Source organism: Oryx dammah, unplaced genomic scaffold (genome assembly GCF_014754425.2).
Source record: "Oryx dammah isolate SB20612 unplaced genomic scaffold, SCBI_Odam_1.1 HiC_scaffold_27, whole genome shotgun sequence".
NCBI lineage: Eukaryota > Metazoa > Chordata > Mammalia > Artiodactyla > Bovidae > Oryx > Oryx dammah.
The window spans coordinates 10,875,369-10,899,428 of record NW_024070211.1 but is presented as its reverse complement, the minus strand read 5'-3'; the positions used below and the strand labels follow the sequence as shown (position 1 = coordinate 10,899,428).

Below are 24,060 nucleotides of genomic sequence, written 5' to 3'. Positions count from 1 at the left end.
ACAACCCAAATGTCCATCAACTGACAAGTGAATAAACGAATTGTGGGATACACATATGATGGAATACTATTCAGCCATAAAAGTGATGAAGTAATGATGTATGCTATATTTTGAAAGAACCAGGGAAACATGCTAAGTGAAAGAAGCCAGACACAAAAGGTCACATGTTGTATGACTGCATTTACATGAAACATCCAGCATAAGTAAGTCCACAGAGACATTGGCAAGTATGGGAAGAAACTGCTTATTAGGTACTAAGTGTCCTTTTGGGGAGATGCAACTGTTTTGAAACTAGACAGAGGTAGTGATTACACAATACTGGGAATATACTAAAGACCACTGACTTGTTCACTTTAAAATGGTTAACTGTATGGCATCTGTGCATGCGTGCTAAATCACTTCAGTCTCCGACTCTTTGCGACCGTATGAGCTGTAGCCTCAGTCGTATTGTACTCTTCGTAACTGTACGCTGCCAGGCTCCTCTGTCCATGGGATTCTCCAGGCAAGCATGCTGGAGTGGGTTGCCAGGCCTTCCTCCAGAGGATCTTCTCAACCCAGGGATCGAACCCCTGTCTCATTGTGTCTCCTGCATTGCTGGTGGGTTCTTTACCACTATCGCCACCTGGGGAATCCCATTTTAAAAGTTTATTTAAAGGTATCTGGCTGGGCGGCGACTCCTTTAAGAGACGCAAGGAAAGAGACGGGGTTAGAGAGGCGGGCCTGTAAGAATCACGTGAGGTGGCGCCTGCGCAGAAGAGTCACGTGGTCGCTGGGCCGGGGAAATGGCGGCTCCAGGAGAGAGCGGGGCTTCGGGTGGAGGCGGCAGCACGGAGGAAGCATTTATGACCTTCTACAGTGAGGTAAACACGGAGTGAGGAATGGCGGCACCGGGGCGACCCCGCCCGGGGCTATCCTCCCAGTGGGAGAAGGCAGGGATCCTCCTGGCCTGGACCGTTGGGCGGCCCCTCCTGTCTGGCCTTTTGGGAGGTGGGGGACGTGTGTGTGCGTCTCCTCCTGATACTGCAGGGGGGATCCCCTGCAAAACTAAAAAGGGGCGGGGGTCTGACGTCTGCGGGGAGGCGTCGAGTTTGGCCAACGAAGTGCTTGGGCGCGCGCAGAGTTCCCCAAGTTCGCGTAGTCGGGTGCTTTCTGCGGCTGGGAGAGTGGGTCTACCTGGAGGCGGGTTAAACGGCTTGGTCCCCGATTGTATTCAAAACGGAAGCACTCTCTCCTCTTAGTCCTCTGTAGTGAGTTTTAGTAGTAGTTATTTCTGACATTCGAGAACGCTAGGCATTGTGCATCATGCCTTCTAGGCACTGTCTCCATTTTACAGATGACATACCTGAGGTTTAGGGAGGTGAAATAATTTGTTCAGGGTCTTAGAGCAGATAATAGTTTGGTATCATGTTAGGACCGAAGTAAGTTTGGTTTGAGCCTCATTTACTGTCTCATCTCCATCGGGTACTGCGTAGTAGTTACTCAGTGAATATTTGTTGAGTGGATGAATGAATGAGTGGATGAATGAATAAATGAAAGAAAAGGATGGCTCTTGGAGTCATAGGACCTCGGATTGGATTTTTGCATGGCTGTTAACGTGACTGTGACAGTTCTTTCAAGCCATTGATTTTGCTAATCAATTTTCACGTTTGTAGAACGAAGTTTATTATTAAAACGAGTTTTAATGAGGGTTAAAAGAAAACTTCATAAAATATAAAGAAGAAGCTATTTTGTAAAAGTTAAAAACAAGGCTGGATGTGAACTTCTTTAGCTTGGTGTGGATTTGAGGAATGGAGTTGCTCGCCACCTGGCTGTGATGTATTCAGAGTTAAGCACCGTGTTACATTCACCTTTTATCTCTGGTATTTGTAACAGTGCTTGCTACGTAGTTGGGCTTCCCTAGTGGCTCGGACGGAGAAGGCAATGGCAACCCACTCCAGTACTCTTCCCTGGAAAATCCCATGGGCGGAGGTGCCTGGTAGGCTGCAGTCCATGGGGTCGCTAAGAGTCGGACACGACTGAGCGACTTAACTCTCGCTTTTCACTTTCCTGCATTGGAGAAGGAAATGGCAACCCACTCCAGTGTTCTTGCCTGGAGAATCCCAGGGACCCGGGGGCCTGGTGGGCTGCCGTCTGTGGGGTTGCACAGAGTCGGACACGGCTGAAGCGTCTTAGCAGCAGTAGCAGCAGTGGCTCAGACTGTAAAGAGTCTTACTGCAGTGCGGGAGACCCGGGTTCCATCCCTGAGTTGGGAAGATCTCCTGGAGAAGGAAGTGGCAACCCACTCCAGTATTCTTGCTCGGAAAATCCCATGGATGGAGGAGCCTGGCAGGCTACACCATGGAGTCCGACAGGACTGAGCCACTTCACTTTTGTTACATAGTAGTTTCTCCGAAATAATACATTTTAAAACAACATAGTACATCCATTTATAGTCTACTTTCAAAATGTCTCATTCACTTTGAAGTGTTAATTTGCTGGTACCAGTGTTTTCTGGTGGCTCAGATGGTAAAGAATCTGCCCAGAATCTGCTGGTTATACGGAAGACTGGGGTTTGAACCCTGGGCAGGGACGGTCCCTGGAGAAGAGAACGGCTACTCTCCAATATTCTTGCCTGAAGAATTCCATGGACAGAGGAGCCTGGCGGGCTACAGTCCATGGGATTGCAAAGAGTCAGACACGACTGAGAGACTAACAATGATGAGTACTGAACAGTTATAGGGGAACTTGTTTTAATTTCTTAGTTTTTTTTTTTTTTAAAGCAATCCTGGTTTGTTTAAATTTTAATGTCAATTTCATTTGCGAGTAGATGTAACTGCTCACAGATGACTGTTTTTTTTGTGTGTGTGTGGGGGGGGGGGACGGAATATTTTCTCCTGGGGGCAATGACTTATGACTGTTTTGCTGTAGTTTGCTCTCATCTTAGCTACCCGTGATTATGAACAGAACGGTTTTCATGAAATGAGTTATATGCTCATGGGCTATGGGTTTCATATTAGGTACTGTACAAACATCATGGGTGTCTGATTTTCCCTTTTGTGGCCCCAATGAAATGAGCCATATCTCTTAGGAAACTCCAGCAGTGCTAGAGCTTGCCCTGCAGACACCTTTTTTTTTTTTTTAATCTACATATTCACTGGCATGGTTTGTTTAATGAGAGAAAATGTCTAAAGGCGGACCATTTAATCATCATTCAACTAATGTTTATTGAACACCTGATATGCACTTCATCCTGTATTGTTTAGCTCCTTGGAGAAATGGTAGTTGACAGCAGAAAGAAGAATCCGGTCTTCATAGGGCTTTCATCTTATAGAGAAGGCTGAATAATGAACAGATGTACAATATAGTGTTAGGTAGTGGTAAGTGCTATCAGGAAAAATGAGACTGGGAAAAAGAGTATGGTGGAAGGTGGGGAGTGGCGTGCTGTTTTACAGGAGTTAAGAGGGAAGGTGCTGAGAAGGAGTAGCTTTTCCTGTTATTGAAATCCTTTCCAACTCTGTTTTGGCCATAGAAATAAAGATAGTATGCCAGAGGTTCATTCCAACTAAAATTTCAGTTCTGACAGTGGCACCAAGGATGTTTTTCTGGGGCTAGCCTGGTGCTTGTTCTCCTTGGTATTGTGTTCAAGTCAGGGATTTTTCTATTAGAGTTAGAAAGGTAGAGTTATTTGCTCCCTCCCACATACTTTTTAGGTGTATTTTTTTTAGTGTCTATTTCAGTGTACTTGTATTTTTCCTTTCTTAAAAAGTTGTGAATTAAGTTTGAACATTCACAAGTACATCTTCCATCGTTAGAGTAGAAACTCTTTGACGGTAATAGCTGTGACATATTTATTTTTGAATCTTCTTCCTCCCTGCTCTGGAGTCAGACTGTTGGGGTTAAAATTCTGGTATATAACTTGAGTGATTGGGCAAAAATCTGAGTGGTTACAAAAAAGTTGAGTGGTTACAAGTCAGGTTTGTTATCTGAAAAATGTGGATAATGGTGGTACCTACCATAAGGGATTGTTGAGAGGAATAAATACCTGTAAAGTTTTTGTAATTTCACATTATATTAAGTCAGTAATTGGTAGCTGTTGTAATTATTCCTAAAGTGTTTAGCAAAGTACCTTGAACATGTAGACACACCAATAAATATTTGCTGACCATGTCGGTAAGTTACTTGTTGAGATGACAATTTATAGTTCATTACTGGGCTTTACTAATGAGGTTTTTATTCCCTTTATTTTAGGTGAAGCAAATAGAGAAGAGAGATTCAGTTCTAACGTCCAAAAATCAGATTGAAAGATTGACTCGCCCTGGTTCTTCCTACTTCAACTTGAACCCGTTTGAGGTGAGCTGTCTGATGTTAACATGGCCTGCAGTAAAGAATTTTACCTAGCTGTGGGCAGACTTACTTCAAACACATACCTAATTGGTACTATGCATAGTTGGAATTGAACTTGGGTGGCTTTATTGTGAGAAGAGCTTGCTGTCATCTTTTAGTGACCCAGATATATATAGATTTATTTTCAGGTGTGATGGAATAGCTAGCCTTGGTAAATTTAGGGTCTTTGATTTAATTTATTTGTTAAAACTTTCCTGTTTCACCACAATAAAATAACAAGCAAAAAATGATCATATAATTATAGACAGGGATGTACACTTTTGAATTTCCTTAGTTTTATAACTTCAAACATTTCCTGATGGTAAAAGTAATTCATGTTTCTTATAAAAATTAGAAATAAACAAACAGCAAGAATAGTCATGTATAATTCCATCTAAGAAAACACCTGTTTATTAAAAAAAAATTTTTTTAATTTGAAGTCTAGATTTTTTAAAAAAGTATTACTTATTTACTTGGTTGCACTGGGTCTTCATTGCTGCAAGGGGTCTTTCTCTAGCTGTGAGTTGGGGACTATTCTTCAACAAAGTGTGCAGACTTCTTGTCACAGTGGCTTCTCGTTAGATTCAGTTTATGCAATGTTGACAAGAATAGCACAGAAGTGACACTGCATTCTCTCTGTCACCTGTAAAGTGGAACGTGATGTTGATTTAGCCTATTACTAATGATGTTAAGTTGATCTCTTAAAGAAGTGCCTGCTAGGTTTGCTTATGAAATTAACTTTTTTCCCCTTGCTAGGGACACTTTGAGAATGTGTGAACGTACTGTCCTTGTCAAGGTTTCAGTTTAGTCATTTGTCAGTGTAGACCTGGGGTTTCCTATTTTATTCAAGTGGGTTATGATTCAGTATTATTTATTCTGATGCTCAGATATCCCAGATTTGACTAGCAGGTTACTTTCAAGCCAGCGCTTGTCTTTTTTTTTTTTTTTAATCATTGTTTGATTCATAGGCACTCTTGTACTTCTCTGAACCCAGCCTTGAATTAACCATTTCTTTGAGGATCTCTTGAATTCCTTTTAATGAGGAATGAATTTTAGAAGTCAAGATTTGGGTGCTGAGCATACCTGTTGCCATTGCCATTACTCCCAGGCCCTGTTGGTAGATAAGGCTAAGGCGTGTGTGTGTCTGTGTGTGTGCACACACATACAGGTATTACATAAAAGTTCAACCCAACAACACAGGGTTTATTCTAGGACATTTTTCTTCCAATGTTCATCGTTCCCTTCTCTGATAGCAGTCTGGCTCCTGTTATCTTTATTTTTTAAAGTATTGGTATTTTATTTATGCATTTGGCTGCCTCGGGTCTTCGTTGTGGCACACAGGATCTTCACTGCGTTGTATGGAGTATTTGGTTGCGTTGCGTGGGCTCCCTAGCTGTGCCACACAAGCTTGGTAGTTGTGGCACGCAGGCTTAGTCGTTCTTGGCCTGTGGGAACTTAGTTCCCTGATCAGGGGTCAAACCCTTGTTCCCTGCATTGCAAGGCAAATTCTTAACCAAGGCCCTCCCACTGTCTCTAATAGATAGGTTTACTTAATTGATCCCCCTGTATGAATCTGATCTCCCATCCCTTCCCTCATGTGAATGCCCTCCTCTCCCTGCTTCACGCTCACACCAACCACAGGTTGCCTTACTATGCAGAAACCCCTCTCCCCACCTCTGAACTCTCAACTCCACTGCCAGGTCACGCGTGCTGTGGGTGTGGGTCCCACCTGGCTCTGCCCTCCAGCCACTGGGAGCTGTCTTCATCCTTCTTGGGTCCGGCATCGACCCCACCAGGCAGGAATCCTTCCTGTCCTGCTCTGGCTTTGACACCCCGTGTTAGGCTACCTTCCTCTGGGAACACGCTCATCACCTTTCTTGGGTTCTGACTTCATACTCCAGGTCACTCCCTGCGTGGAGGTCCTCTTCACTCTGCTCATGTTCCAGCTCTTTGTGCCAGTAATACTTGGGCTCCTGGTCCCAGTTGGGCTGCTCTGTTACTTTGATGCCCTCCCCCGTGGACACCCACCTCATGGTGCCTCGGCTTGCACACCCCATGCCAGGCTTGGGTTTCACGGAGATGTCCTTGTTGGGCTTCTGCACTCTATGCCCATCCATGTTGGCAGTCTCACCCTGCTTAGGCTCTGACACCATGGGGCAGGCTGCCTGTCCATAGAGATGCCCTCTTCAACCCACTTTGGCACTTCCCGTCGAGCTACCGTTCTATGGATGCTCTTCTCACCCAGTTTGGGTTCCAGCGCCACGTGACTGGCTGACACTCCTCCTGGGGTTCTTGTCTTCTTTGTCCCAGATAGACTCTGACGCTCTGCTTTGGCCATCTTGACTTCCTACCCGAAGTGGATGTCTACTTTACCTGGTCCCCCACTTAACATATTTGAAAGAGAAGAAAATGAAAAAGCTGAAACTTAATCATAACTAATCATTAATTAAGCTTAACTTAACTGATCATTAATCATTTAGTTATGATTTTGGGGAGGGCAGAGGGGAAGATGATATATTTGAAAGGTGATAAAAGCATTTGACGATATATCCATTCTGTTGTATTTTAAATTGAGATAGTGTATACTGTGAAAGGGGATCGCTTGACTGTATAGCTTACCCCTTTATTCGTTGAGATAATTCGTGTTTTCCGTGGAGATGTGATTGATGAGGAGTAGTAACACTGTTGGGACTAGGGTGCATGCTGGGATTTTGCTCTCCTGCCAGTAGTGGAACTTACTGCTCCACAGCTCCTGTCCTAGTTGTAGGAAGTGTGTGTGAGTGTGTAAAGAATACGGTAAGGTTGGCACACTTGAGGAGGTGCAAGGTGGTGTTTAAGTCTGTAGGACTCCATGACCGTCCATTAGAACTTTTGCCTTTTCTCTTTTTTTACAAGTACGCTGGCCACTGGATAGCGTGGATGTCACTGTCGTCGTCTTTTTAAATTGAAGTGTAGGTGACATGCAGCGCTGTGCCGGTTTCAGGTGTATGGCAAGGTGATTCAGTCGTGCGTGTGTGTGTGTGTGTGTGTAAATATTCTTTTTCAGATTCTTTTCCATTATAGCTTATTACAAGGTATTGAATATAGTTCCCTGTGCTGTATAGTAGTAGGTCCTTGTTGTTTATCTGTTTTATATATAGAAGTGTGTATCTGTTAATCCCAAATTCCTAATTCATCCACCCTCCACCCTCATTGTCTTCTTGTAAAGTTGACTTTTGGCCCTAGATCAGGATTAGGTATTCCTAGAAATTTAGGAAATCTTTCTGTTGAGGAAGAAAAAAAAAACTCTTCCATTTAGAAAAAAATCTTCAATTTAGGGAAATACTTCTGTTTCTTCATGCAACAACTGTAGACATCTAAATGAATCAGACTTTTCTCCAGAAGTAAGCAGACTGGTCTTTTCCTGGTAAGAAGTGATGTCATAATAGCTGTCCTATTGGCTGTAAATTGAAATGTGAGTAGTCGTCCTATGTACCATTTTATTGAGCAGCAGGTAGAAGAGGGACGCTGAGGGGTCTTATTACAGGAATTCTAATCCGCAGGGCATTCCCCCCCCCCCACCTCCTGCCCTCAGTCCAGCTCCCTATTGGGACATATTTCTAACCTTCAGCTATTATTCGAGCATCCTTCTCTTATGCATTCTAAGAATGTTTCCTCCCCCACTTCCTTTCATAAGCTTAGATGAATCTGTGCTCCTCCTCAGTCCTGCCTTCTTCATGTTCCTTTTTTCTGTTTAACTTTAAAGCCCCAGAAGGCAGCACCACAGACTTTTGTTTTCTGTTTATCTTGTTTGGCACTTTGGAAAGAAAGATATTTGTCTCACAGGACTCTGGAACTTGCACATTATTCACAGGTCAGAGAGTTCAGATATGACCTAAGACTGGATTTCTCTTTCAAGCAGAAGATCCTAAAGGTGACAATTGCACTTTGTTTGAATTCAGAAAATTATATTGATGTAAATGCCACAGTCAAGCATTTTCATTTCTGTGTGATGATTTATTCACTCTCTGAGGTCCAAGACTGTGGATTTTTCTTTGCGGCATCCCCAAAGCCTGAGACATGGTAGGAGCTCAGAAAAATCTTCCAAGAGTCTGAACAGGCCTGTGTGCTTCCTTAGAGTCATACTGATTGACATAGTATTTATCATTTTGGTAAGAATTACTTGTGACTTGTCTGTTCCTTCCTTTGTGGACCTTAAATTCCAAGAGAACAGTAGTGAGCACAGTATCTAGCAATCCGCATTGCTTATAATTTGTATTGAATGTATAAACTGGCTTCAAAGAGGTTTGGGCTGGTATAGGCCTGTTGTCTCTACTGTGTTTCATGGCTACATATGGCACCGCCAATGCTTAAAGATAGGAAAGGAGTTGGATAAGCTAACTTTGAAGGCACTCAGTGAATACATGTTGCAGTGATCAGTGTATGTATGATCTGAGTCTTGGAAAAATAACTTTTGGCGTGTGTGTGTGGGTATGTGTATATTTATACATTTTTGTTGTTGTTTAGTTGCTGAATCATGTCCACCTCTTTTGTGACCCTGTGGATTGTAGCCCACCAGGCTTCTCTGTCCATGGGATTTCCCAGGCAGGAATACTGGAGTGGGTTGCCATTTCGTTCTCCAGGAATCTTCTCAACCCAGGGATTGAACCTGTGTCTCCTGCATTGGCAGGTGGATTCTTTACCACTGAGTGACTGGGAAGCCCTATATTTATATATACCCTCTTCATTTTTGCCAAGTCATCTGAAAGGAAGCTGTAGACATTGATGCTTCATGCCTAGGTATCTTAGCATGCCTCTTCTCCAAACAAGAACACGTTTCCACGTAACCACAACACCATTGCCGCACCTAGGAAAGACCACATTACTGCAGTTCAGTAAACATCATCGGGCATAGAGTCCACACTGAAATAACTCTAATTGTCCTAAAAAAAACCCCAAAACCCTCGGTTATAACTATTTTAGTTTTTAACCAGGGAACCAGTCAAGGTTTATGAAATACATTTGGCATGATTGGTTCTAGACTGTAGCTTTATTGAGGCTTTTTTTGTGTGTGTGTGAAGGCGGGATGATTTCTATCCTTTCACATTTGTCTGAACACCTTTTTGGGTGTGCTGGACTTCCATTTGTTTGCTCCAATGCATTCTTTTTTTTCAGAACCAGGAAAGGTAGGGTTCTCTAAATATTTGTGTGTGTGCAGTTATCTCCCTTTGTCTGAAAATCTTATTTAGCTGCATTTTTCCTTTTGAGTAACTCCCCCCACCCCCAATTCCTTTCTCCCTTGGGGTGGTATGGTGGGGCACACTCATTCTTGAAAAGTCTTTTGTTTTAAAGATTTTCCTTTTCCCTCATCCCCAGTTGTATGCCTGATATTTGAGAATGGGTATGCTCTTGTAGTAACCTTCAGAAGTCTCTTGAATATAGGGGTCATTCAGCTTCCTTGCCTACCAATAACTCTGCTGCTATAGGTGGGCTGTTTGAATGTTTGGACAGCTTGCTATAAATCTTGACATTACTTGTTGTCAAGTTTTTCTGAGACCCTGTAAGCATCTGACTAAGTTTTGCAGATTATTTTTCAGTTTTGACTTCTTTGGTATGTATTTTTCATTTCGAGATCTTTTTTTCTCTTTATCCCCTTTAGTGACTGACCATCAGTTCTGTTAAACCTCAAACACGCTTATTTCTGACCTCTGCCATCTTTCCTAACCAGGAATCTCAAGCTGTAATATGTATGATTCAGATCACCTGGGGATCTTGTTGAACTCTTGATTCTGATTCAGTCACACTGATGTGGGGCCTGCTCTTCTGAATTTCCAACAGACCTTCTCACCCTCTGCCCTTCCTTACGCCTTGAATACTAAGTAAATAAATAGATGCTATGTTGAATCTATGGAGTAAACTGTGAAATCATCTGGTTTAATTGTATTTCTTAGAATGAACCCTTCTTTAAAAAAACTGTATTTATGGTAATTTAAAAAATGTTTTCCCTTATTTATCTTTGCATTTCTAAGGGTATAGCAGCATGTTCAGCTGGTAGTAGCTACTGTGTAAATGTTTGAATGAATCTATGTTGTGGTGGTGGGATCAGAATCCTTGATGAGAAATGTCAACACCAGGATACCCAGGGTTGGAGAAGAATGATAAAATTTGTTTTTAAACCATATTGTGCAAAAAATAACAGATGTCCCTGCCATTTTGCTGTACGCTAGTTCTGCTGAGCTGGAATCAGAGTTTCCCAGAGTGAGCCCCAGGCACTGGTCTCAGGTTTCCACTCTGGGTTGAGAACCATTGAGCTGTGTAAATTTTAACATGGAGCCAAGTTGCGTTTCTGAATTGAGGTGAAAAATCAGGATATATTTAAAGTGATGAAAGGGAAGAACTTCCAACCAAGAATATGCTACCTGGCAAGACTCTTGTTCAGATTTGACAGAGAAATCAAAAGCTTTCCAAACACTCAAAAGTAAAGAGAATTCAGCAGCACTAAACCAGCTTTACAACAGATGCTAAAGGAACTTCTCTAGGCAGGAAACACAAGAGAAGGAAAAGACCTACACAAAATAAACCCCAAACGATTTAGAAAATGGTCATATGATCATACATATTGATAATTGCCTTAAATGTAAATGGATTAAATGCACCAACCAAAAGACAGACTGCCTGGACGGATGAACACGTGTGCAAGTATGTGTATCTCCACTTACCATATCACTCTACTTAAGCCTCCAAATTGTATGTAATGATTTTATAAATGTTAACATTATGGCTTGCAGTTGTAATTACCTTTTATTTAGTTGATTGTGAAAACTGATAAACATCTTTTACTGTTGTTAAAAAAAAAATCAGGTAGTCTTATTGGGGGGTGCTTTATTTGAAAATCAACAGTTTTTCCTCATTTAAGAAAAACAAACAGGTAGCCAGCCTAATTATTTCCTTGTTGAGTTGCTATACTTTCTCCACATTTGCAAAGATAAGTAGAGGGTGGGTGCTCTACTTAGTGAAAAGGAGTGAATGAAGGAGGAGGCAACATTTTTCTCGTGGTCTAGAAGCATGTACTGGTTGTAGGGTAATTTATTATTTTTCTGATGGAGTGAAAGTAACCACTGAATTAATCGAGAACCCTGAAACACTATAGCTGTTACTGTGTTACAGGTTTACTCATTTCTGTTTCTTGAACATTTTTTAGAACTGTTCTAGAATGCTGACATCTGTTAGATGCCAATTGTAATTATTGGGCATCTCTTAAATCTATAAATTCTTTTAATCTCTTTTACAGTTTTGATTTTGATTCTTCCAGGTTCTTCAGATAGATCCTGAAGTGACAGATGAAGAAATAAAAAAGAGGTTTCGGCAGGTATGGTACTGTATTCCTGTAATACGTAGAGTTTGAGCCTTTTGAAAATGTGTTGAGCACGTGATTTTCTTCGGACTTACTGTTAAACAACTTTTGGGTGAACTTTTAACTTTTTTTTTTTTCCTTAAATTTTGTAATTCTTAAAAAAAATTACAGTGACTTAATCTTAAATAATTGAATGATCATAGCTTACCTATGAATAGGATGAATTTTACATCCAAATAGAATCTCTCCAGCCCCTTAATTAAGAGGGGGAAGTACAAGGTAGGGTAGAAAGCTTTCACGGCGTCATATTGTACAGTACTTACCAAATCCCCTGGCTTCTAGGAGAGAACATGTTAAATGATTCACAGTAGTGATTTACTTTTAAGATCCCATTCCTCAATAATTCTATCTTTTGTGAACCTATATGAATACTCAAAAGATACCTGATTTAATATAAAGAGTGCTTTCAGAAAGTTCTCTCAGAAAGGAGATCCAAGACCTCTGATTATTGCTCTTTCGAATATTCAGTAACTCAGGCTGTAGAGTTTATAGTAGCCTTTTAAAATACCCTTCCAGTCTGGGGCTTCTCTGTTGGATCAGACGGTAAAGAATCTGCCTGCAACGTAGGAGGGTTCGATCCCTGGGTTGGAAAGATCCCCTGGAGAAGGGAATGGCTACCCACTCCAGTGTTCTTGCCTGGAGAATCCCATGGACAGAAGAGCTGGGCGTTCTACAGTCCATCGGGTCACAAAGAGTCAAACACAACTGAGCGACTAACACTTTGACTTTCAGTCCAATTTTGACAGCTGAGTAACTCCCACCCTTTTCCTCTATGAGCTGAGTAATCATACTCCCTCTAATGTCTTTGGAAATTAAAATTTCTTTATATTTCATGCCTTTAAAATTTCTTTTTTCTTCAACTTACATCTTTTATGTACTTTATTTTAAAAAGTTTTTTTGGTTACACTGTGAAGGATGCAGGATCTTAGTTCCCCCACCAAGGATCAAACTTGCACCCCCTGCTGTAGAAGCATAGAGTCTTAACCATTGGACCACCAGGGAGTCCCTGTGATTGGTTTTTCAATACAGTCATTGCCTTTCCATTGCTGACTCATAATTGTCTTCAGATCTATTATTAAGCCAAGGTGTTTTTAATCTTTGCCTACCCAGTCATTTCCCATGATATAACTTGATAGCTTTTTTTGGTTCCTGAGTTCTACTCTGCGCTTATGTTCAGCGTTTGCCTCTTTTTCTAAAATTTCTAGTTTTCTAGTGTAGTACATTAGCAGTTTTCCCCAGTTAAATAAGCATTTATTCAAATTCATAGTCAAAACTTTAGACTATTTATGTAACAATACAAAGAACTCAGATTTTTTATTTAGTCGTTAATAGGCCCTAATTGTTAAGAGTCTGTGCTGGAGCTGTCTGACTTGAGTTTCAGTCTTGGCTGTACCTCTTACAAGCACTGTGAGCTCTGGCAAGTTACTTTCAACTTTTCTGTGCCCTGTTAACCTCATTTGGAAAATTCATGTAACACTAATGACTACCTGCGGATTGTTAATAAGGATTTGAATGAGGTTACACGCATAAGCAGTTAGAATAGGTCTTCTTTATGTGCTATTGTTTATGTGTATTGGTACGCTAAGTTCTTTACTTGCATTATCTCATTTCATCTTTACAACAATCCAGTGATCTAAAGGTATATAGTATTGTCCCACTTACAGAGGAGGAAACTGAGGTGGAGTAAATGAACTGCTCAAGGTCTCACAGCTAGTTGGTGATTGCAGCTGGAATTGGAACCCAGGATTCTGGCTCCAGTAGTGCTGGGCTTAGAATTAGATGCCCACTTGCTTTCATCCCAGTGCAATCCCTGTGTTCAGGCTGTTTCTGTCTGTCAGTGACAGGTCAGTGGTTAACCCTGGCTGTTTGAAAGGGTCACTTGTGGAGGGTTTTGTTTTTAATTTCATAGTCATAAGAAGTTTTAATTCTATTTTAAAGAGAAAGAATAAAACAATGAGAGCCCATATATTCACCATGTGTGCATAGTTTCCTTCAGTAGCTGTATTTTTGGCTGAATTGTAAATTACAGACACCGTGATACTTAACACCTAAATGCTGAAGCAGTTATCCCACCAAAGCGAAAGAGGACATTTTCTTTTTTCTTTTTTAATTGGAGTATAATTGCTTTACAGTGTTGTGTTTCTGCTGTACAAAAATGTGAATCAGCCATAAGTATACATAGATCCCCTCCCCAAAAGGACATTTTCTTGCATAACTGCCTGTCACACCTAACAAATTAACACCAGTTCCTTTGTATAATATCATCTGATACCCAGTCTGTTGCTGTGCTTTGCTCAGCCATGCCTGACTCTCTGCCACCCTGTAGACTATAGCCTGCCAGGCTGCCCTGCCCGTGGAATTTTCCAGGCAAGAATACTGGAGTGGGTTGCCGTTTCCTACTCCAGGGGATCTTCCTGACCCAGGGAAGGAACCCACATCTTTTGCGTCTGCTGCATTGGCAGGCAGATTCTTTTATCACTGAGCCACCTGGGAAGTCTGTGATACACAGTCTAGTAGAGATTTAAAAGAGATTTAAAAAGTACAGATGCCAGTGACTCATTCAGAAGGTCTCAGGCTGGAAAGTAGACCTCTGTATTCCTAAAAATGTTCACAAGTTTCAAGCACAGCCGGAACTGAGAGCTACTGCTTCATATTAGAAATTCTTTCAGGAAAGAGATACCTCAGACCTGTTTAACCCTCTCTAGTGCTCCATATAAGAAACATAAAAGGAACTTGGTACTTTTCATTTTTCCCTTCCCTCACCCAAATTACCAGAGCACCTTCATGATGCCAGGCTGATATTTGTTCTCAACTAGCTGTTTTCCACCTGTGTGCATTTACCTGTGGATAATTGAATGTTATTAAGGACTAGTATAATACCTCTGGGCATTTTATGACATTTATTAATTTAAAAAAAAGCTTCTGGCTAACAGTTTTTGCCCTAGTATCTTAGAGCTTTTGGTTGTAGAGAGGTGCAGTGCAGGTGAAGAGTTACTAAAAGTTCCTCTTACTGAAAAACTAACTTTTCTCTGATTACAGTTATCCATACTGGTGCATCCTGACAAAAATCAAGATGATGCTGACAGAGCACAAAAGGCTTTTGAAGGTATTTGTAAATTTACCTGCTTGTGAGTAACATTGTGTCAATGCTAAGGACTAAGTGTTCCTAGTCCTGGATCAAGAAAAGAATGTTGTAGTTTTGTCTTCTGGTCATGAAGAAGCTGTGGTTTTCAGAATAGTTGTCATTCAAAGCAGAATGTTACTGTTTGGAAATAGGCCTTAACTTTGCTTAGTTAAAACTTGTGTATGCCAACAAAGACTATTGCTGCGTAGGCTCGTTTTTCTTTTCCTTTGAACATAAAAAATAATTGGAAGAATTTGATCACTGAATTAAATCTAGATATGGTGTAATTAGCCTTGAGTGTATATTTAATTTTCTTCCAAGGCTCTCAAAGAAAGTCATTGCCGTAGTTGTATGTTTTTAAATTAGTGTAACAACAGTAAATAACTTAACAAAGTAGGGAATGCTTTTAGATGGCACAAGTCCATTTGCACTGCCTGAGTAGAGTTCAGACTTTGAGAGGGTGTTTGCAGAAACAGTTAATTTCAATGTTTTGCATTAGCTGTGGACAAAGCTTACAAGTTGCTACTGGATCAGGAACAAAAGAAGAGGGCCCTGGATGTAATTCAGGCAGGAAAAGAATACGTGGAACACACCGTAAGTATTTATAGTGCTGCTGTGTTTACAGGAAGTATTGGTGCGCCTCGGGCACCCTGCAGGAGGGTAAATGTTACTGTTGACATAGCAACGCCTGCCTGGCCTGACTGCCCCGTGGCCTCCGCTCCTTTGCGGTGGTTGTGGTCATGCACAGTGTGTGCCTGAAGCTGGCCTTCACTCCTGGCGCTGAGGGTGCATGGCCAAGACGCTGCACCTAGCTCTTTCCCTAGCACCCCCGTGTGTGGAAAGCTCTTCCTGTCCTCTCGGCCCTGTGCCCTGTTCTGAGAGTGGAACATTAGAGCAGCCGTGCCCTGCTTGGCCCTGGACTGTTATCCTTGTCCCTGTGAAAGAGCTGAAACAGGGGCTTGAGAAAGTCTGGCAAGGGCATGTGAGTACATTTTTACAAAAAAAAACAGGAGGAGGTACATGTCTGTGTTATAGCAGGGTTGGGAAGGACTCACCTGAAATGAATTCAGATACAGCTGGCTTAATTTTTTTGCAATACCTAAATCTCCTGAGTGGTGGGAAGTGTTAAGAAACTATCTTAACTATTTTCTAACTAGCTATCTTAACAAAGGTCTTTGTTTTAATTTTTCACCTGGGGCAAAACTCTTTAGGCTGTTTTATAAGGGCAGTTTCTATTGGGAATGAATATAGATGTGACCTTTTATTTGAAGAGCTTTGGTATCTGTAACAACTGTATAACCAGTCATAGTGATGAGGCCAGTTTAGATGAAGGAAATGAGTAAAAAGAAGAGACAGACTGCCATAACTGTGTCTTGTTGGTCAGACGCTGGAATTCGAGGGCCAAATTCTGGTAGATACCCAGGAAAGGACCTGACGATTTGTCCACGAATTATTGTAATTGTTACCCTTCCTCTGTATTTTGCCTGTAAAGAAGCCACCACTCTTAGGCTGTCTGACCACAGGGTGGCAGTAGGGCCTTTCTGAGCTTGGAAGGCACTTGGTGTTTTGCTGGACTGAATGGTAATTTATTGGAGTAAATGCCATTCTTATGTGAATGGATATATTTATTTTCTGGGGGGATCTCAATGGTGGCCAAAATGATGTGAAAATTGTTGGTTTAAGGAGGTTTCCCGGTGACAGTTACCCAGAATGCAGGTGTAGAAATGCCAGAAAACAGTCATATTTGATGCCACAAATTCTGTAGCTTCTTTAAAACTTGACAGATCTACTTTCTTTGCTATAAACACATAACCACAAGCCCTGAAAGATAAATGCATAATCTGTTCACTGTGTCAAAGACTCTTTGGATCTGGCCTGGGATGTGAGTTGGGGACAGCGCCCCTGTTTGTCCCCTGGTGTGTTGGATTTTAGATGAGGTTGGAGAAAGGACCCCGGTTCCTCGTTTTCTTCGATTGCATTGCTGGTTTGGATGGGAGGCAGGGGCTTATCTTTTTTCAATGCAGACTTTTTGTTACAACTGTAGAAAAGTGCACACATCATATGTGTGCAGCTTAATGGATATTGTCAAAGTATTAAGTGCTCATTTTTTGATGGGAAAAAAATTCTTTTTAGGTGAAAGAGCGAAAAAAGCAATTAAAGAAGGAAGGAAAGCCTACAAATGTGGAGGAGGATGACCCCGAGCTGGTAGGTTCGAAATGGGAAAGGCCACGCCATCTCATGTGAATGCTTCACAGCCGATGGGTTAAAGAGAGGGAGGTGTGAAGACTGATGCGCGCATGCTGAAAGCAGTTTACCTTAAAATGTTAACACGTACATTCATTCTGCCTTTTGAAAAATCCAACTCTTTGGGGACAGAGGACTATGGCTTTTCCTTTGAGGATGTGTCTGCTTTGTTGGAGCTCACACTTGACTTTATAAAACACTCAAAGCATCGTCCATAGTTTCTGCTTTTAATTTCTCCTGAAGAACATTGCAAACTGAGGTACCTATGAAGCAGACCAAGAGCAGAATCCTAGATTGTTGTTTTCAGATACCTCACCTGTACCTTGAATTCAACAGCAGTTATTTTTAGAGTCTTATGTTTGACTCTTTCTAAAGCATTCCACTTGGTTTTAAAAGAACCAACAAGGGCTTCCCTGGTGATTCAGTGGTAAAGAATCCACCTGCCAGTGCAGGAGACATGGGTTCGATCCCTGATCTGGGAAAATCCCACAGGCCTCGGAGTAACTAAGCACGTGTGCCACAGCTACTGAGGCTGGAGCTCTAGAGCCCAGAAGCCTCAATTACGGAGCCCACGCGCGGGGGCTCCTGAAGCCTGCATGGCCTGAAGCCTGTGCTCTGCAGCAAGAGAAGCCACCCCAGTGAGAAGCCGTGCACCGCGGCTTGAGAGTGGTCCCTGCTCGCCACAGCTAGAGAAAAGCCCATGCAGTCAGGAGGAGCCAGCAAACAGACGCACCAACAAGCATTTGTTTTTATGACCACATTCATCCATTTCTGTGATGTTTTAAGTCACCTAATCACAGTGCAGTTGCAGCTGGGATGGTCCGCTTGGGGAGCAGCCACGGTGACCCTGGGCGCACAGCTGTCTCCCAGCTGTGGGCACCCGTTGTGCTTCAGGTAACAGTATGCTTCCAGGGAAATGGCAAGCATCGGTCGATCCTGTGGGCTCTTCAGTGGGGATTGGTTAAGAGAGAGATTCTACTTATATATTTGTGTCTCATTGCCTCACTAGCCTGAAAAATGGCAGGTCATCTTAATCTTGCCTCAAGTTAGGTCAAGTAACTTGACCCACACGCTTATCTTAAAAGATTAGCAAAGGGGCAGCTGTCCTACTAGGGCTGCTTCCTATCAGCTCCTTCCATCAGCAGCTGGTCCCCTCTTTTGTGTGGTAACACTGCTTCTTGAGAACTGTTAGGGTTTCAACAGTTTTCCTGCTGAATTTTGGGTTTACTTCATTTCAGTATTGTAGTTTTTTTCTCCTTAGCCCTACTTTGCCTTCTCTTTATCCTTTTTAGTCTTTTGTGAAGACTCACGTGTATTCCTTGGTCCTTCTCTGTTGTTAAGAACCTTAACTTTTTTGTAGTTTTTCCCCGGCCCCCCCACCCCGATCATAAAGGAACACATGCTAATGATAGAAAATTCAGGAAAAGCAGAGAAATATAAAAAAGTGAAACTCACCAGAAACGGTTCATCCAGGAACTTTTAAAAATATTGAAATATTCATATGGCTTCCAACGCCTCTTTCATTGTCCTTATTAGGGACTGGACTTTGTCAGCATGGCTTTCCTTGAGCACTGCCTGGCAGGTAACAATTCAGAAAGTGATAGTAATTTGAGGATTCCTTTATTTCCCTTTTTCTCCATATATCACCCGTTGCTCTAGTGTCTTTGAGTTTAGGATATAAGCCCTATGAAATCTTCATGATGGGTTATTTTTTTATATTTCTTTGTATATTGAAAATATACAAAGTGTTTATATTGTGTTACAAATATGATATTGTGTTACATGTTTCTGTCAATGTGTGAGTCAGAATATAAGTTCAACTGCATACAACTGAGACCCCAAACGATGGTGGTTTGAATGAGCCGGTGCCCTCTCTCTCCCCAGTATAGCTGTCTTTGGGAACATGGCTGCTGGACTGTGTGATTTGAGGCCTTGGTGTACCCCTTTCTGTAGCTCTGCCACCGACTGTGTCGACTTCATTCTCGCAGTCCAGGAGATGTGGTCACCCCTCACGGACGGCAGGGTAGAAGGAGAGGGCAGGAAGGAAGACGTGCGCTCTGCGCTCTCTCCAAGAACATTCCAGAAAGTAGCTGCATCACTTTTCCTTACAACTCATTCGCTGAAACTTCAGTTACATGGCCACAGCTAGCTACAGAGAAGCCTGGGAGATGCAGGCATTTATGCTGGGTGGCCATGTGCCTTGAGATAAGGGATCGTGCAAGAAGGGGGAAGAGATAATGGGGTGAAGATGGGGATAGCTAGTAGCTCTGCCTCAATCGAGAGACTTCCGGGACCAGTCTGCTTGATGGCACCTGCGTATCTCTAGTTGTACCTCAAGTGGTACAGCTAGGCCTCAAGTGGCCTTACTCAGACTAATTATAAAATATGTGTAGAAAGAAAAATTGGAGATTATTTTTGCAAGTTGGAAAGGGCCCTCTGAAATTTCCATGGTTCTGATAAGCAGGTTGAGTTGCTTTTGTTTTCCTCACTGATGCTTTTTTACCAGAGCAAAGCTCCTCTGTATCATCCTTATGTGGAACAGTTCCTAGACGTATGTGTTATTTATCTCCCAGGAGAGAGCCAGCATCAGTTTTTCCTTGTTGGTCTAATTTGCCTTTGTCCTAGGCTCTATCAAAAAATATTTAATTCAAATTGCTGATAAAATATTTACTTTTCTTTTGTTCTTTTTTTTGTAGTTCAAACAAGCAGTATACAAACAGACAATGAAACTCTTTGCTGAGCTGGAAATTAAAAGGAAAGAGAGAGAAGCCAAAGAGATGCATGAAAGGTATATATTGGTATATTTGTTTAAGCCATGTCTAAATACCTAGATTAACCAAGATGGTCTTTGGGGATTTTTCTGATGAAGCAATTACTCTGCAGTACATCATTTAAGTACTTGAAATAGCAAAACTTTGGAATCACTAGGGTAAGGAATTCTGTCTGACTTCTGGGAAATATTGAATAGGTTTGTCCTTAGGGCATTTATAATCAAGAGTGCGTGTGTTTTCTTCCTGATTTCCTGGAGTGAAGTAGGCAGTTACTGAGGCCAGAGCCTTTTGTGTGAATAGTGGTGCAATTTTGGTGAGTATTTAGTACTGTACAGTGTGATCTCTTACAGTGTACTTATTGCCCTAAAATGTGATTTGTCTTCCTCATCAGAAATCTCGAGGATGGGGCTTCCCTGATGGTTCGGTGGTTAGAACTCCATGCTTTTCACTGCTGAGGATTTGGTTCGATCCCTGTTCAGGGAACTAAAATCCCAGAAGCCAAGCAATGTGACCAAAAAAATTTAAAAAAAATAAAAATCTTGAGGTTAATTTAGTTTACATATTTTGTATTATTGATTGGTGTTCAGTGATAACTAGGTTTTGTTAGTTGGGATTGTGTGAAGTGGCTTGTTTGGGGATAGGGTTTTGTGCAGATACCCTCTTGAATGAGAACTTTTGCTGCTGTGATGGCCACTCATGGAAGTAAGGTGGCCTGGGTTCTCAGGATGGCCTTGTCAGGGTCTGAGCCCAGAACCTCTGGTTAGTGTTGGCTGCGCTTTGATGACCTCATCTGTCTGTCTCTGTAACGCCAGTGTCTGTATTTTGCCCCACAGCCCAGCCACGGTCTCATCTGCGTGTTTTAGAATGAGACATTCGTGAAGTGCTCTGATCCCTTTCCAGGAGAACCCTAGGGAGTTGTCTGACTTTGTATGCTGGCTTCTGTGGGGAAGATGCCTAACTTGTATGGTTAACACAGTCTCCAAGTGCCATCTAAATCCTGTGGTTTGGTTTTCCTCCTAGGAAGCGACAGCGGGAGGAAGAGATTGAAGCTCAAGAAAAAGCCAAACGAGAAAGGGAGTGGCAGAAAAATTTTGAGGTAAATTTCCAAGGTGATGGGGGACTCTTATTCCAGAGGGAGAAAACTTCCCAGCTGAGAAACTTGATTGCTGGGCAGTCCCAGGACTGCCTGGGGCAGACTGTCAGGGAGATGGTGCGTGTGGGGAAGAGTAGGGACTTTGGAGACCGAGTCCTGGCTCAGCCGCCTCTCTGCTCTGGAGCTGGTTGGCAGGGGTGCGACAGGCACAGCTGCCATGTGGGCTCAAGACAGTGGTTCACACATTTAATTTAGGGATAAACGTGGAGCAGTGCCCCACTTAGAGTCTGTGAGTAGAACCCGAGGTTCTTGTAACCCCTGGTGTCCTGCCTGCAGAGAGACTTCAGGCTTGATTCCTCTTTGACATCCTGGTTCATCCTTCAGAGGCTCAGCCCGGTTTCCTGAACTGAGCCACATTTGGTCTTATCGTCTGTTAACATTTAGGATTCAGGGTAGGGATCAGCTAACCAGAGATGCTGGCTTTGTTTCTGTCCCACCACATGTGTGCAGAGAGAGAAAAATGAGAAGGCCCCTCTGTAAGGGGGGAGGATTCCTGTGGTCCTCCCAGAACAGCCAGCCAGCCATTATGCTGGTTTCACATCTCCATCCAAATTTTAAGGGGCAGAAGGAGGGTGTGGGGGAAAGAGTGACTGTACTGCTGGCCAGACAGGTGGCTTTGAGAAAAGGATACAGCCTGTGAGCCCTGGTGTCTTTGTGAAGTGGCATGACACACTGCAGCTTTTTGTGAGGGTTAGAAATGTTGTTGTTCAGTCACTAAGTCGTGTCTGACTCTGCAGCCCCATGGACTGCAGCACACCAGGCTTCCGTGTCCTTCACTATCTCCCAGAGCTTGCTCAGGTTCATGTCCATTGAGTCGGTGATGCTGTCTAACCATCTCATCCTCTGTCATCCTCATCTTTTCCTGCCCTCAACCTTTCCTAGCATCAGGGTATTTTCTAGTGAGTCAGCTCTTTGCCGCAGGTGGCCAAAGTATTGGAGCTTGAGCTTTCTCCACAAGGGTGCTTCTCTTCAGCACAATTCGAAAGCATCAGTTCTTCCGTGCTCGGCCTTTTTTTTATGGTCCAACTCTCGCATCCACACGTGGGGATTAGAAACAGCATGCACCGTTATTAGAAGTAGCACTAAATATTTAGGCCAGAGGCCCCCAGCAAAGGATAGCCTCATTGTCATCAGTTTTACTCATCTCATCCTCCTTTTCAGCTTGTGGCTTCTCCTGCCTTCTTGGGGGTGGTATGACTCTTTCTTGGGCCCATGGAAGTGGGGGGAAACCTCTGCTTTGTTATACTGTGATTATTCCAGAGGACCAGGCCAGGTTGGCATACAAGGGGTATGGCAGAGCAGGTGTAGCCCTTCCTTTCTCCAACTGGTTTCCTCACCTCAGACCCCTTTTGTGTTTAGGAAAGTCGAGATGGTCGCGTGGACAGCTGGCGAAACTTCCAAGCCAATACGAAAGGAAAGAAAGAGAAGAAAAACCGGACCTTCCTGAGACCACCAAAAGTAAAAATGGAGCAGCGTGAGTGACCGCCAAGGGTCACGTCCACAGAACCTTCCCCAGCTGTCTCCCTCCTGCTTTGAAGGACTCATTCTTTCCTGCCATTTTCACCCCAACATAGAGTAGTATTTGCTTTTTAGTCCATTTTGTTTTCAATACAATTTAATACCGATCAGAGTAATTCTTTTGTACATTGAAATGGGGGGCTCGGTTTAAAAAGAAACCTCCCCCCATTCTTACCCCCCAGACCAACTGGGACCAGAAGGTGCTGCCTTCTCTTCCCACAGCCTGTAACTTAATGTTTTGTACTTCACTGAAGTGTGATGGTTAGAAGCGTCGTGTGTAGTTTGTGGAAATCATCCAGTTAAACACACTGCTGACACTGGTGTTGCCATGACTTCAGAGACAAGCCTGGGCCACCTTAGGAAGCCCCCTCACTTCAGTTCCTTGCTTCTGGGTGTGGCGTCCTTCGAAGCCCCAGATCAGATGGGAAGGCCGCCGACACCCAGAGCGGTCACTGGACGCCCCGACGTCCCTGGAGTTCGGCATGTGCTTTCCCATCTGACTGGCCAACCCGTGTGGCATGAGGCTCCAAGCCACCCGACCTGTTCACTTTCCAAAGAGCTAGCCGTGCTCCATCCCATTCCGTGGTGTCCTCGCCTGTCTGCATTTGTTAGTGGTAATATTCTGTATGTGTAATAAATTTTTATACCCTAACCACCCATGTATTGTTGCTCAGGTATTATTATTCCACGGGTGGGTCTCTTGTTGGGCTTGGCCCAGCCGCAGAGTGCTTTGGATTTGGACAGACCTGGCTTCTGACCACTTACGTGCTGAACCTTAGTTTTTTGCACCTGCACATGGGAATATAGATCACTGGCCCCTTTAGGGAGGATTAGCTACAGCTTATATAAGGTAGTTACCATAGCGCTCAGCGGGTGTTGCCAGTGTTATTTCTGTGTGAAATGAAAATACTGATTCTTTTGAGGATTAAATGAAATAGTATATGGATGCATCCTGTCAATGGTATATATACTCTGGTGTCCTGCTGGCTGAGAGAGACAGGACTAGCTCTCGGGAGGGACAAGGGAGAAAGAAAGGTGACACCTGAAATGTGAAGATAGAAACTGGGTGACTTGAAGCTAGACTTTCACAAAGTTTTGCAGTAAAGAGTTTTAGTAATCACCGAGGTACGATGTCTTGTAGTGTTGAGAGATCCTCCAACTTCTGACTTGCTTCTCTATGGGAGCGGACAGAAGCTTGGGTGTCTTATTGTCCTTCTAAGTCCAGCTGAGTCCAAACTGCAGGTGATGAGACCACCAGGGTGGCTGCGTGGGGTTTTAACTAAAACCCGACCGGGAGGGAGAGAGGAAACTGTTTAGTCAGCCTGTGGAGTGACGTCTGAGGCAATGCTGACCTCCCTGCACTGGGAACACCCGTATTGTCTCCTAGCTTGAGCACCCCCCGTCACTCCAGGATGGGTGTGTACTTGCCCACCCCTTCCCTGGAGGTTATGTGGTGGTCACAGTTCAACTGGCTTTTGTAAGCTCGTGAGGACCA

At 43.0% G+C, this 24,060-nt stretch overlaps 1 protein-coding gene across 1 annotated transcript; it reads left to right on the top strand.

Moving 5' to 3' along the window:
• The first annotated feature begins 491 nt into the window (after positions 1–491).
• Positions 492–23,224, top strand: DNAJC8 (DnaJ heat shock protein family (Hsp40) member C8). The gene is made up of 9 exons (XM_040229832.1): positions 492–860; positions 4,228–4,329; positions 11,654–11,710; positions 14,795–14,861; positions 15,379–15,473; positions 17,013–17,084; positions 19,820–19,911; positions 20,915–20,990; positions 22,407–23,224. Exons 1-9 carry the CDS (start codon positions 783–785, stop codon positions 22,527–22,529), a joined length of 762 nt encoding a protein of 253 aa, XP_040085766.1. The 5' UTR covers positions 492–782; the 3' UTR covers positions 22,530–23,224.
• The last annotated feature ends 836 nt before the right edge of the window (positions 23,225–24,060 follow it).